Source organism: Haliaeetus albicilla, chromosome 5 (genome assembly GCF_947461875.1).
Source record: "Haliaeetus albicilla chromosome 5, bHalAlb1.1, whole genome shotgun sequence".
NCBI classification, from domain to species: domain Eukaryota; kingdom Metazoa; phylum Chordata; class Aves; order Accipitriformes; family Accipitridae; genus Haliaeetus; species Haliaeetus albicilla.
In genome coordinates, this window is record NC_091487.1 from 29,394,508 (window position 1) to 29,407,854 (window position 13,347).

Genomic DNA, 13,347 nt, shown 5'->3' on the forward strand with positions numbered 1-13,347 from the left:
TTAAGGGATTAATAAGATTCAGAATTGCATCTTATTAATTATAACCACACTTTAATGTGAAGTGTGTGCCTAAATCAAATGAAGTCCTTTGACAATCTGTATCTCACCGCACGTGAATTTATCTGATGTATAAGTATTGCTTGGCTCTCGACGGAGCTGTCAGGGAATAACTCCAGCGGAGGAGACCCGTGCTTAGTGCTGTGCACTGGGGGGTAGGTACTGCTGGATTCAAGGAGAACAAACGTGGGATACGTGACCCGCTCTTGTGTGTGTCGGGGCCTGGAGTCTGCAGCTCAAGCAGCGTCGGCAACACGGGCTGCTGCAATCCAGGCAGGATCCGCGACTTGAAGGGGAAGAAAATGACCAGCGTGGACTTTGCCTTTTTTGGGGGTGCAGCGTGCCGGGTCCCAGCTGAAACGCGTGTAACTCCCGTGCCGTGCCCTGCCGCCCTGCCGCCGCGGGGACCCGCCGCCGCGGGGACCCGCCGCCCGGCCCGGCCGCCCTCCGCGCAGCCCCCGCGGGGCGAGGAGGGTGGGGGGGCTCCGCCGGTGGGGGAGCGGCCTCCCGCGGGGCGCATCGTCCGTTCCCCGCCCGGACACACGCACCCCGCGTCCTGCGGGGATCCCCGGCGGCAGCGGGGTGGCAGAACGGGAGTGGGGAGTGCGCGATGGCCGGTAACTTCAGTGACCCCGTGTCCCGCAGGGTTTCCAGCCCGGTTTGTCCGTAATGTGCCTTTGCTTTAGTTTTGGTTTCTGCGGAGGCTTTGTTTGCTCGTTTAGCAAATCGCGGGCATGTCGCGTTGTGTTGTGAGCGGAGCTGAGTGGTTAGTTACTTTTTGCTTTCCACGAGGCGTTTCTAATCGAACGCATGCTGTTCACTCGGGGACAGACTGAAGAGCGACAGCGGGATCGTATTTCGTGGCCGGCCGGTGCAGGGACAGCGTTACCGAAAAACGGTGACGCCGGGGAAAGGCGCGTTTTCCTTTGGGGGCGAGGAACGAAGTGAGTTTGTCACGGTTTGACTCGAGTTGTCTCGGCGCGGCGCGAAGTCGCCGCAAGTTCGGGAGGTGTTACCTGCCGGCAGCGCCAAGAGACCTGGCGGGCCCTTTGGGGTAATAATTCAGGGAAAGAGTATTTTATTATATAAACCTTTTAAAAAATAGCGCATTCCTCGCCCAGAAAAGCTGTACCTGCCGCCTCACGAAATACTTCCGCCTGGTGCTGAACCTGCCGCGGCGGGAGGCGGATGTAAGGCGGCAGCAGAACTCCGCGGGGGCACTCGCAAACCTCACTTGGACTAGCCCAAGACCCCGGTGCCCCCGGCCCGGCGGAGCTGGGCGAGGCGCGGTGCCGGCGCCCCCGGCCCGGCTGCGGGACGGCCCGGGGCGGGGGGCGGCAGCGCCGCCGACATGCGAGGGGAGAATTCCTCAATGGCGCTGGCCACGCCCACTCCCCGGGGAGGCGGGGCTGGCGGGACCGCCGGCCACGCCCTCCGCGCGCACGTGTGGAAGCCTCGGCCGCTCGTTCCCCGAGGGCTGGCCACGCCCCGCGACAGCCCATTGGCTGCCTGGGCCGCGGCGGGCGGGGAGCGGGCGGGGCGAGCCGCGCCGCGCCGTGCCGGGCGGGCTCCACCCACGTGCGGCGGCGCCGCGCGAGCGGGCGGTGGGGCGAGCACACATCCCGCACGTAGCCGGCGTATTAATCAGCGCGGGGCCATCTGCCGCCTCGGTCCATAAATCGGGCGGGGGCTGCCGGGCGCCGTTCCCGCGCGGCCTCGGGGCGCGGGGGTGGGTCCCGCACGCCGCTCGGGGCTCCGGCCGCACCGCCGCCCCCCGCAGCGCCGGTCCGCGGAGCGCAGCCCAGCCCAGCCCGCCGCGGCGAAAGTTTCGCCTGGCCCCGCGCCGCGGCGGAGCCCCTGCCCGGGTCGGCCTGGAGCCGGCGGCGGCCCGGCGGGCATCGCCTCCCGACGCGGGCGCCGGCAGGTCAGCGGCGCGCCGGCAGGTCAGCGGCGCGCCCGTCCCCGCCGCGCCATGCCGCTGGGGCACATCATGAGGCTCGACCTGGAGAGGATCGCCCTGGAGTACGTCGTGCCCTGCTTGCACGACATCGGCTTCTGCTACCTGGACAACTTCCTCGGGGAGGTGGTGGGGGACTGCGTGCTCGAGCGGGTGAAGCGGATGCACCGCGACGGGGAGCTGGCCGACGGGCAGCTGGCCGGCCCCAGCCGCGGCGTCGCTAAGCGGCACCTCCGCGGCGACCAGATCAAGTGGATCGGGGGCACGGAGGAGGGCTGCGAGGCCATCAACTTCCTCCTCACGCTGATAGACCGGCTGGTGATGTACTGCGGGAGCCGGCTCGGCAAGTACTACGTGAAGGAGCGATCCAAGGTAAGGGGCCCCCGGCCGGCCCGGCCCGCCTCGCAGCCGCCGCCGGCACCTGGCGGAAAGTTTCCCCCGGCTCCCCGCGCCCCCTCCGTCTCGCGTCCGCGGGCGTCCGTGGCTCGGGCCGCCCCGCTGCGGGTGGCGGAGGCGCCGGGCGCTGCCCAGGGGACGCCCGCGGCGGGCAGCCGCGCTCCAGCCCGTGCCGGCGGCGGCCGGCCGCGGAGGTCCTGCTGGAAACGCGGCGGCGGCGGCGGGGCTGCCCGCTGCGGGTCCCTCGCCCCGCCGGTGCCGGCGGCGCTGCCCCGCGCTGGGTCTTCGCCGGGCTCCTCGGTCGCCGGAGCCCGGCCGGCCCCTTGACTGTAGCCCCGTGCGCCACCGGGGGTCTCTTGGCAGCCGTCCCGGGGGCTGCAGGCGGCACGCCGCTTCCCGGAGGTGGGGCGGGGGAGAGCGCCGACGGCCAACGCGGGCCGTACCCCGCCGACACAGTCGAGCCTTGGCCGTGACTTTCCTTCGGAGGATTGCTTCAGGTGGAGGGAGAAGCTCCCTACCCCCCGCCTTGTGCGCGTACAGGGCTCGGACCCGATTATTCGGTTGTTGGCGCCCGTGTGGTAGTGTTATCCAAAGTAGTTTCGATGGTCCGACTCGTGCCAGCGTCCTACGGCTGAAGAGGTTGTCGTTACTGCATTGGGTATGTGGCACAAAATACGGGATGCTCAGTTCGAGCACAGCAACCTTTTTTTCTTTTAAGAGGAGAGTTGCTTTTTCTCGGCTTTCTTTCTCAGAAACGGGGAGGACACCTGTAGTTTTCTTTCCCAACGAAGTTTATTTGCGCTTGCGATGTCATTACTTCAGTTTGGGATAACTTGGCTTTTCTTTCCTTGTCTGCTTTGCTGTGGCAAAGTGGACTGGCTTGAAACGAAGTTTGCTTCATTGTCCTGAATGCTGGAAACATCCCCATTTCTTTATTTCTGAAATATACTTGAATTCTACAATACATAGAACATTTTCGAAACATCCACTTTTAGAGATATGCCAGAAATAGAAACGGTGAAACTCTTAGAAAATTACAAAAGTGAAAAGTTAGGCATTTCTTTTGGTCCTAACTTGGCACTGAACTAAGGGGATGTGTGAGTGGTACTGGGATTTTTTTTTTTTTTTTCCTTCCCAGAAAACGAAGAAAACTGTATGGCGATGTTTACCAGTTGCTTGGGAATACCTTAAAACCTATGCAGGCACCCCCCTGCACCTTTCCACACAGTGGTAGGAATAATAAAAGGTTGAAATGTTGCTCTTGTGCTTACTTCCACTGGGCTACTGATCAATTCAGTTAAAGCTTGGGTAGATTTGGCTTAAAATGTGAGGACACTGGATTTCACTTATTCCTGGTGGGAGCCTGGTGTTAGGAGGTATAAATAACCATTCTGTTTTGGCGTGCCTTTGAGGTCATCCTAGTTCTTTCTCTGGGTGCCTTCTGTTTGCCTGATTACTGCTGAAAGTGCATTGCTGCACTGCATTGGCTACCTGGCAGGGGAGGGGTGGAACAGGGACTTACTTTAAAGTTGGGCTGGAGTGAAAGGAGATTGTCCAGCATTTTTGCAAGGTATTTGGAGAAAGAGTCAACTGGATGTGTGAAGGCTGTTGGCACTCACTGGGGAGAAGGGTCTTTTGGGGAGTGACCTTGGGTTGTAGAGATTATTTTAAAACTGAGTTGTGGTGTTCTTGCAGTCATTTTTGTACAAATAGTCATAACAGACAGGACGGAACTTGTTTTATAAGTAGATACCAAGCTACTTGCTATAAAGACAGACTTTTGGCCCTTGCGCTTTACTATGGAAGATGTCAGACTGGAAGCAGCACATGGAAGTGCTACACAACAGTCCAAGACTGAAAGGGACTCAGTATTGTTTGTAAAACTAAATGCGGAGGAATTTCCATCAGAAATTAATAGTAACCAATCCCCTTATTATAATAATAAGTACCATGGATACATGTGGCCCTGGAATAGCAGCTGCCATCTGTAAGTGAGATGTGGGATGCCTTCAGCAGGAAGATTATTCCTGTGACTAACCAACTGACTACTACAGCGCATGCGGGTTCCCACATCACCTATAGACCTTTCCCTTCCACCATTAAACGTGCCCATTTTGCTTATCTTCTGAAGTCTTGTGAATGCCTACACAAAAATCCTAAATTTAAATTCAGTGTATTTTTATTTTAACCGTTAGATTATACACACAAATGGATGCCCAGAAACTTGCATGGCTTAACATTTGGAGGGACGTGGGATGTTTCTGAGCAACTGGATCAGAACTTCTTAGCTGGACATGTGCTATTATAATTTATTGTTTTGGGATATAGGTATTAGATGGAGCTAAGGGTCCAGAGCAATTTGTTTAAAGTGTAAGCCTTTGGCTACATGGTAACTCCTCTTGTCATGGAAATGAATCTATGTGGTATCAGCCTCATCATAATTTAGAGGTTTATGCTTTTAAACCAATAGTATGACTTTAATCTTCAGCCTAAGTGTTGGAAAAGTGGGAGAGGTTTGCTTAGTAAATGAACTTTGATCAGCTCACTGTCTGCTTAGTGTGATGTGCTTCATGTTGTTTTTGTAGCTACACAAACATAGGAAGACAAGAACAACTTTTGTCCAATAAAGGAGGCTTTCCTTGTACCTACATGAGAGAAATGAGTCAGTCAGGATTTTGCTGTTTCCAAATGAATTTCAACAGCATTACAAGAAAGTTAAGATTGCATCAAAGAGAATGGACAGAAGTAAAACTTTACAAGGGTGCTGGATACTTTTAAGAGCTGTTGGTTGACATTTGAGGGCTGATAACGAAATGTAACCTTTCATCTTTGCAGACCAGTGATCCAAATCTATCTTTGGAGTAAGTCATATTTTAAAATACTAGCTGACATGGTTAAATGATCAAAATAACCAGGTAACATTCTTCCAAAGGACTCTTCTGTTGACAGACCCAGTGCACTGCTTGTTGGCTTCTGCATTCTCCTCAACTAGAGTTGCCATTTTCTAGTAAAATAATACAGTGGTTCCCCTTTTCTAGCAGATAAATGGCTAACGATATCACTGGGGCATCGTTGACCCAGGTTCAGTCTTCTCAGAGTGAGAATATTCGCATCCTTGTACAGAAGGACACTCTGGCCTGAGGGTAGAGGTCACTCTGATTTTGAGGACCTGTCTCCACTCTGCTGGAGTTTTGATGCTTGTTGGAGAAAAGCTGGTGGATGGTTGGGGCCAGGAAGCAAAGCTGCAGCTTGGTCTGTGAGGCCAGTCACCTGGAGTGCCCTCGGGTCAGGTGGTGCTCTGGGGATGGTGGGTGAAAAGGTGATGGGCTGCAGCTTCTGACTACTCAGGTCCCGAAGTCCCTTCCTGGGGTTAATTGGCATTTGCGGGGGCTTGAGGGGGTGCCCTGTAGAAAAATCCCTGTATTATAAATAAACAATTAAAAGCAACAACATTAAAAAAAAAAGGCAGAAAAATATTCCAGAACAGAAGCCATTTGAGAAATTTCTCCTTCAAGACTTCAAGACATGAGAAATTTATTTTTTTTAAATTTTTTTTTTTTTAAATTTGGAAGCTGCAGATGTGCCAGGTGCTGTGGAGTTTAGGATATCCATCCCTTTGGCAGCCTCAGATGCTGCAGAGCCTGGGGAGCCCTGAGCCCTGGAAGTCCCTCCTGCAGGGAGGCAGGGGAGGAGGGCTGGCAGGAACCGGGTCTGCTGGCTGGTCTGTGGAAACGTAAAAGCCGTGTTTGTGGCAGGATTGCAGGGTAGCTCATCTGCTGTTGGGAGGCTGTGGCTATTCCCCCTTTCACATTTTGTCTCTGCTGGGGAAGGGCAGCTCTCCCTGTGGTCAGGCAGGGTCCCAGAGTGATGCCATCAGCGCCTGCTGCCCTGGGCCACCTTGGCCAAGTCAGCGCTTGACATGCTGCCAGCCAGCTGCGTTGGTCCTCACAGGCAAGGGGTGGAAGGTACTTTGAATCGGTGTGTGTGCACTCTGTGTGGACTCTGCATGCCGGTCCTGACAGTGGCGTGTCCTGCTATGAGTCACTAGTACCCTCTTGGGTGCCATCATGGGTTGAAATCCATGTCAGGGCTGTCTTTGGGGACCCTGAGCTCATCTTGTGCCTGCTGGACAGCAGTGAGCCCCACTGGCTAGAAAATAAGGCAAGAAGTCATAATCCCAAGAGCTGACCTGTGCTGAAGGAAGCCAATGACTGATGTTTTTAGCTCGGAACCCAACTGCTCCCGTTCAGTGTCAAGTATATGGTCTGAAGTTAAAAAAAATGTGTTTTCAACATGAGATTAGTTAATTTAGAAGTCCCTGTGGGATGTGAACCCTCTTGAAAACTTACTTCAAAATCTCTGTGTGGGCCTTTCACTTTTTTAATGGGATGTTTTCTGCCTCCTCTGCTTGTAGCCACAACACCTCCCTGCTCAACCCATCCTGGTGGGCCCTCTCTGACTGTCGCAGGAGAAGCAGGTCTTCTGTGGTGGCCCTTCATGGCTAACAAGCGTTTGCTGAAAACCAGAGTGGGTCCTTCTGCCTACCACATGATGGGGTGTTCTTAGCTAGGTTTTGAAACATGGTCTCTCTAGCAAGTTTTTACCAAGATTTCTGTTTCTGAAGATTGAAGACATGCATGAAATGTCAGAGGCTTGGGTTGAGTGGTCTTCCCAAGTCCCTCATAACTCAGGTAATGAGGAGGTATTTTTACACTTATGTATGAAGAAAGTTCTGTTCTATAGCATTCAAATTCTGTCTCTTGCAATTAAAACACGGAGTGAAATGCTGCATTTTCTGATTTGAGGTGTGCATGTAAGGAGCAGGATAGCAGAAAACTGGCTATAGAGCTGAAGAGCAATACTGCCTATAGAAATATACTGGTTTTTTTCTATGTTACAAAGGATTTTTGATACTTGTGTAGCAGCATGCCTTGCAATTAGTTTACAATGGGAGGTCTGATGAATACCACCATCCAGAAGAAATATGCATAATTTCTCTTTCTTCTAATCAAATGCACATGTTCTGGCATAATGGGTGAGTTCAAATCTGTTCTTCTGGCCGGCTGCCGGCAGAGTCCAGAGCCACTGGAACTGTAAATACAACAGACAAGTCGTTTTATGATATCAGACTGAGGAATTCAGCATTGGCACAGATCCTAGAGTGGTTGCTTTGGCTCAGTGTCAAAGCTGATGTTTATATCTGTGTTTGTCAAGCAAGATTAGTTAGCCTGGTTAATTATACACAGGAATGTATAATTTTTACTTGACAATCAGAGCATTAAATGAGTATAAACCTGGGCGTATTAGCTCTTGTTTTTGTTCTTCATCAAATTATTCTCAATGACTTTTTGAAACTTTCAAGACACTTCTTCTCTGAAAGAGGCACTCAGAGAATCTTTCAGATTGCTTCTTCACTCAGCAGGGACAGGGTATTGGAGAAACGGGTCAATATTTTACAGAGAGCGATGCACGTATCTGTAAGTGGGTTCAGAAGTGTGGGTGACCTCTATGGAATAGTGTTTGAGCTCATACTTGGGTGTTGAAGTTACAAGCAGCTTGAATTTGGTACCTGTTATGTATCATGACTCTTAAGAACCTGACTGTAGTGCACTGGTAGACTTATTCCATGGTAGGCAGTGGAAAAAAGGTGCCATCTTCGGTGTGCATTACACCAGAGCCTTTGGCAGTCAGGTGGCTGCTGTTGGTCTTCCTTATCCTCTTGTGCAGGAGAAGTCTGTAACCACCCAGCAACCTTTCTTACACTGTGTTAGGAGCCTGTCCATGTGCTTTACAGTCATAGTCGCAGAGGGAGGCAGAAGGTGGCTAATCCTGTAAGAGAAGGGACGTAAGTCTGAGCTCTCAGGCAATGTAGAGAGCAGAGTGGTCTGTTTATCCTGAGTTTGTGCACGTGTTTATGGCATCAGGGCAGATTACTTGTCTTTGTTTATCATCTGTAGTTTTGCAGTCAAGCAGTGCTTAATGAGTCTTATTAGACTCTGGAGTTACACAATGATGGCAAAGGAGTGAAGTTTTCCACAATCTGTCCCATACTGGTAGTGCATTTTCCTCAGTACCTTCTTATCCATTGCCATGACTGGTCTGGTACCAGTCCTTCCCAGCACCACTGCGTCAGCTCTTAAAGGCAGTGGCTTGCAGTGGTAGCCCTGCTGGCGTGCCTGCCTATATCCCTATTACTTGCAAGCCCTAAGTAAATATGTGCCTCTCAGTTTGTTTTTGTGTGAGGGCTCACTGCTCATTAAATGTCAGTGTAAACCTTCCACACCTGTGTGGGGAGGGACACTAATACAGGTGGCATTAATGCCTCTGGGTAAGGGGAGTGTTTGTCCTTTGGACTGGGGGGGAGGGTGTGTGTATACAGCATTGCAATGCCCAGTATCCTTGGGAGAGCCGCTGGGGAAAATGGCAAGATTCAGAGTTCAGTGCCCCCTCCCACTGAGCTTGCATTTTGGGAGGGAGAGGAGCTGGTCCTTGCTATTAATATTTGTACACAGCCTTTTCCCAAGGTAATTATTAATGAATAATTCAGTTCATTACAGCTCACTGCTAATAACAGTATACGTTTAAATGGACATGCATTGATGCTCATAACACAGATGCAGAGCAGCAAGTACATGATAAAAGTGAACTTGTTTCTTTGCATTAAGGATTCCAGCTGTCTGTGTTAATCCCAGTGTCTTTATTTGATTTCAAAGTAAACTATTCTTCCTTTGACTTCCAAACTTATCTGGATGGTGGCTCAATGTAATACAGCCTTACCTTGCATGTTGCTTCCTGAGCAATTTGCTTGATTTAGTACTTGGAAGCATCTTCTCTTCTTCCTCCTATGTTACACAGATTTTTTTTTTAAATTTTTTTTTTTCCTTGGGGGGGGCGGTGTGGTGGGGATGTTCAACAGTATCTGTACTCCCTCAGCAATTCCTTTCAGTATGTGGAAGGGGTGCTATAGAGGGAGAAGATAAAACCACAATGACCCAGACACAAATGGATTTTTAATTGGGTGAAATCTTGACGTTTGCAGAACAGACTTGACACACTTGGAAGAGATCAATACTTTTATCAAATGTTTCAGGATGACTCATACAAAGTCAAAGTACTTTTTTTTTTTTTCCCCCTTACTTTTTGGGGGGGTATTAACTTTTTAAAAAGTTTTCCTCTGCTCCTGTTTCAGTTGGATTCCCTTTTCCCATTGTGTGATAGGTCAGGGGCAAGTGGTCCTTTGGCACCAGCAGGTCACACAGCGCTCATCCATCTTGCAGTGGATGGCTTGTGAGAATGAGGAGGTCAGGAAGGGAAGCCTGTGAATAAGTGTTGCTGGTTTTAGATTTATGGAGGAGGATGTGTGCATACCAACTCGAGGGAATTTGAAGCCCTGGGCTGGATTTATCATGACTGTAATCCTTCTGTCACAAAGCTGAAGGCTGAAACAACGTTGTTAGAAAGCTGCCAGCAACACAAGACTCCCTAAGCTTCTGTGAAAAGGTTTTATTGGATTAGCAGAGGAGCTCTCAGGTACAGGTGTTTTGGGAACTACTTCTGGTACTTATGCCTAGGGCAGCTGATGGCCTCTGTGGTGAGCTCCAGGGTAAATAACTGATGCATTGGCACAGAACGTGGTGGGGGGGCTTGACAAAAGATTTTGATTGATGCATAACATTATATAGCAATTTGTTTTAGACCTTTTATTGCTTTGAAAAGAGATGACAGGGAGTTGGTCAGAAAACCAAGAAGGTCTCTAGCTGTTCAGGCAGTGAGGTGGAGGAAGAAAACAGATGATGGAAGCTCATGCCAAGTAGACTATCTATCTCCGACTGTTTAAACTATTCACAGGCATGTCATTCTGTCAGTACACACCACTCCTGACCATTCCTGCGAGTGATTTGGAGAGCTGTAAGCCCCATTTCCCCTCCATCACTCACTCACACATATGCATCTACTATCTCTCGGTGACAGAAAGGAGCTTTTCCCTACAGTCATTTTTCTCTTGTCATTGTGTTTTGATAAGATTAGTAGACAAAGAAACTTTGTGCCACCATGCAAAGCACTTAATAGAAAGCAGTTGATTAAACAAGCTACTTGTGGCTCTGATTTTTCACAAATAAAGTAGTGCAAGAGATTTTGCTGATCATACGGATTCCATGGAGGCTTACTAAATGTTCATGCCACCAGCCACCCAATTTAAAATGAATAGTATAAATTGCAGGAGTACAACATAGCACACCATCTGCACAGACTGGAAACTGTTTGTCCAAAGCTTTGTCAACTGGAAATGGCAGGGTAGCCATGTCTTTTGCCAAACATCAGGGAATTGCATCCTACTTTGTAGCAAAAAGATAGCCATTTTGAGTCTCCTGTATATGTAGATCATACGAATCCTTTGGTCACAATAGACTCTTTTCTGTGCTTTCTTTTTGGACCTGAAAATCCAAACAAGAAATATGTTTGCATTTTTCTTGTCTGTAAGTCATAATAATTAATCATTGCTTATGTTTTTTTGCACTGTAATTTTTTTTGTACAAATTGATAAGGCAAATGTTTTTAAAGCTTTGGCCCCAGTTCAGCAATTCACTTAAGTACTTTTTTTTAAAGGCTCTTTCAGATCAATTGGACTGAAACACATCCTTTGGTGCTTGGCTTAGACTATGCTAGAATATGGTTAGAAAACTTTAGGAAAAGTTGCAGTGGTTCTTGTGCTGTCCCTGGTCTTTGTCTACACTTTGTCTTAGATTGGAAATATGGCCCACCCTTTACATGGTGTCTTGGGAGGGAGCAAGGAGCCTTACTTGATGGAAGTTATAGATAGCAGTTAATCTGACCCTTGCAATTGACTGTCTTGAGGCAAACCTGTCTTATACCATTAACAGTAGCAGTTATTCCAGTAATGCATACAGGGAGATAGGTGCTAGTCACTGCAAGCTGGGGAATGCCACCCTGAATGGGAAAAGCCTGGGGTGCGAGGCACCATTGGACAGCAGGCTCTGAGGCAGTGGATGCCGGCATGGAGGCTCCTGACTGCCCTGAGGCTCCAGGGAGTGACAAAAATCTCTTGCACACAGCCTCTCACTGGACCATGTGGGTGAGGAAAAAAACGTGCAGAACCAGGGGAATTTGGGACAGCAGATATTTAAAAAAATAAAAAAAAAAAAAAGAGGGAGGGGGGAAGTGTCAATTATTCCTCAACTTGCCTGTTCCTAGGTTGCTAACAGTCTTAGGGTGTTGTGCTTGCTGCTGAAGACTATGTCTAACTGCACCTTCCCCTTCTGATTTCCCATAGGGAATCTGGTAGAAGTGGTTTGAGAAGTAGAAAAAGGAGAAGTTTCACTGTAAATGCTGTAGCATGTCCTGCTGTTAAGGCATATAAACCATGGCATATGACTAGATTTGTACAAACAGAATAGAGTCCCCCAGGATGTATAGATAACTCTGTTCTTTACAGTATTCACCAATGTTTCCGCTTCCCTAAATTAACTTGTCTTCTGTCTTTCGTTGTCTGTGGACCATGTGCGTGGTGTCTCTGAAGCAGGCCAACAGGAAGGGTCACTGCCTGGTTAACTGTTTTGCAGACTTCCTTTTCACAGAGGAGCAACGAGAGGATTTGCGAATGCCGGTCCCCATTGGCAAATTTATTATAATTCAACATCTGATGTTGGTCAAAGGCTGAAGTGTCAAAGTTGTGCATTTTACCATTATATTTCTCAGTGCATAACTTGATGTCTAACTGGTGGCCTGAAGGCTCAGTGCCAGTCTGACACTCACAGTGATAATTTCTTGGCAAGGATGAAAATGTAGTTGACTTGTTTTCTGTTTGTTTGATGCGCTTAGATAAGATGTCTGCAATTGAAACAAATACAATTTTTTTTCTTTCTTGGTTTACTTTTGTCTTTTGCTGGCACTTGGTTCAAAGCCTGTTTTACCGCTTGCCATCCGTAGAAGGTATTGCTGCTAATTATGAGCTGTATTAGTACAGTGTCTTGGCTGCAGTTAGGAAAGGCACCGGTTGTGCCAATGGTGACCTACTTCACCCCCACACCTAAATATGCATATATACCCCTATAGCCCTGACTTGCCACCGCAGATCTGTCCTGCCTTCCCCCTCTGTGTTTCCCACCGCAGAGAAGCACTTGTGCTCCACACCTCTAGCAAAGCCAGCTGCAGCCCCTCACCAAGGGGGTTCTTGCCCCCACTCCTACCGCAGCCTGTCATGCCTGTGCAGCCGCCATCTCGACTCCATCCCAGGGAAGAGAAGAGACGGGGATGAGGGCTGCTTCCCCTGGCTGCCCAACCAGCTGGCATCCTGGGACAGCAGCACCCGTCCAATCTCCAGCTTGGCTCACCCCCAGCCGCCCCTGCGGTGGCTCCGAGTACATGCTGCTCTGGCTGCCAGAGAGGAAAGGTTTTGGAGAGGAAGAGGAAAAAGGAGGGAACAGAGCCAGAAAGACCACTCCAGGCTTTCTGCATCCTCAGGAAACATCCTGAACCCACACCAGAGACACCACCTCCCTGCTCAACAGTTGCTGTGCTTCCTGCAAAAACTACCTTAAATGCCGAAGAACATTATTACTTTAAGGCCCAGTCCTGAACTGGGTCTCGAGAAACCTCCCAAGGGCTGTTGCTTCAGTGAGTTGCAGTGGGAATGGCTTGGTAAGGCTCCAGAGGGGACTGCAGCGAAGCAGGGCAGCAGGGCTGGCGGGGAGGCTGGGGAGGGAACCCGTCCGGCATGGCCGTGTTCCCGTGCAGGGCCACTGTCCCAGCCGGCGGGGTCGAAGCCCGTGGCAGCGGCCGCAGCGCAGCCAGCCTGTAGGGTCGGTCTCTTCTGTCAGGTGGTGGCAGCATAAATCCGTGGGAGAGGCTTGACCAGTGGGAAAAGAGAAGTGGGAGTTCAGCAGTTCAAATCTGCATTCAAATCCAGAGTCTGATGT

At 50.2% G+C, this 13,347-nt stretch overlaps 1 protein-coding gene across 1 annotated transcript in view; it reads left to right on the forward strand.

The window, feature by feature from the left end:
* Positions 1–1,654: 1,654 nt before the first annotated feature.
* The window catches only part of EGLN3 (egl-9 family hypoxia inducible factor 3), a 30,203-nt gene continuing 18,510 nt past the window's right edge, over positions 1,655–13,347 (forward strand). Inside the window, exon 1 of the mRNA XM_069784005.1 lies at positions 1,655–2,386. Within this exon, the coding sequence (XP_069640106.1) occupies positions 2,030–2,386 (357 nt within the window). The 5' untranslated portion in view covers positions 1,655–2,029. The remainder of the gene's footprint in view (positions 2,387–13,347) is intronic.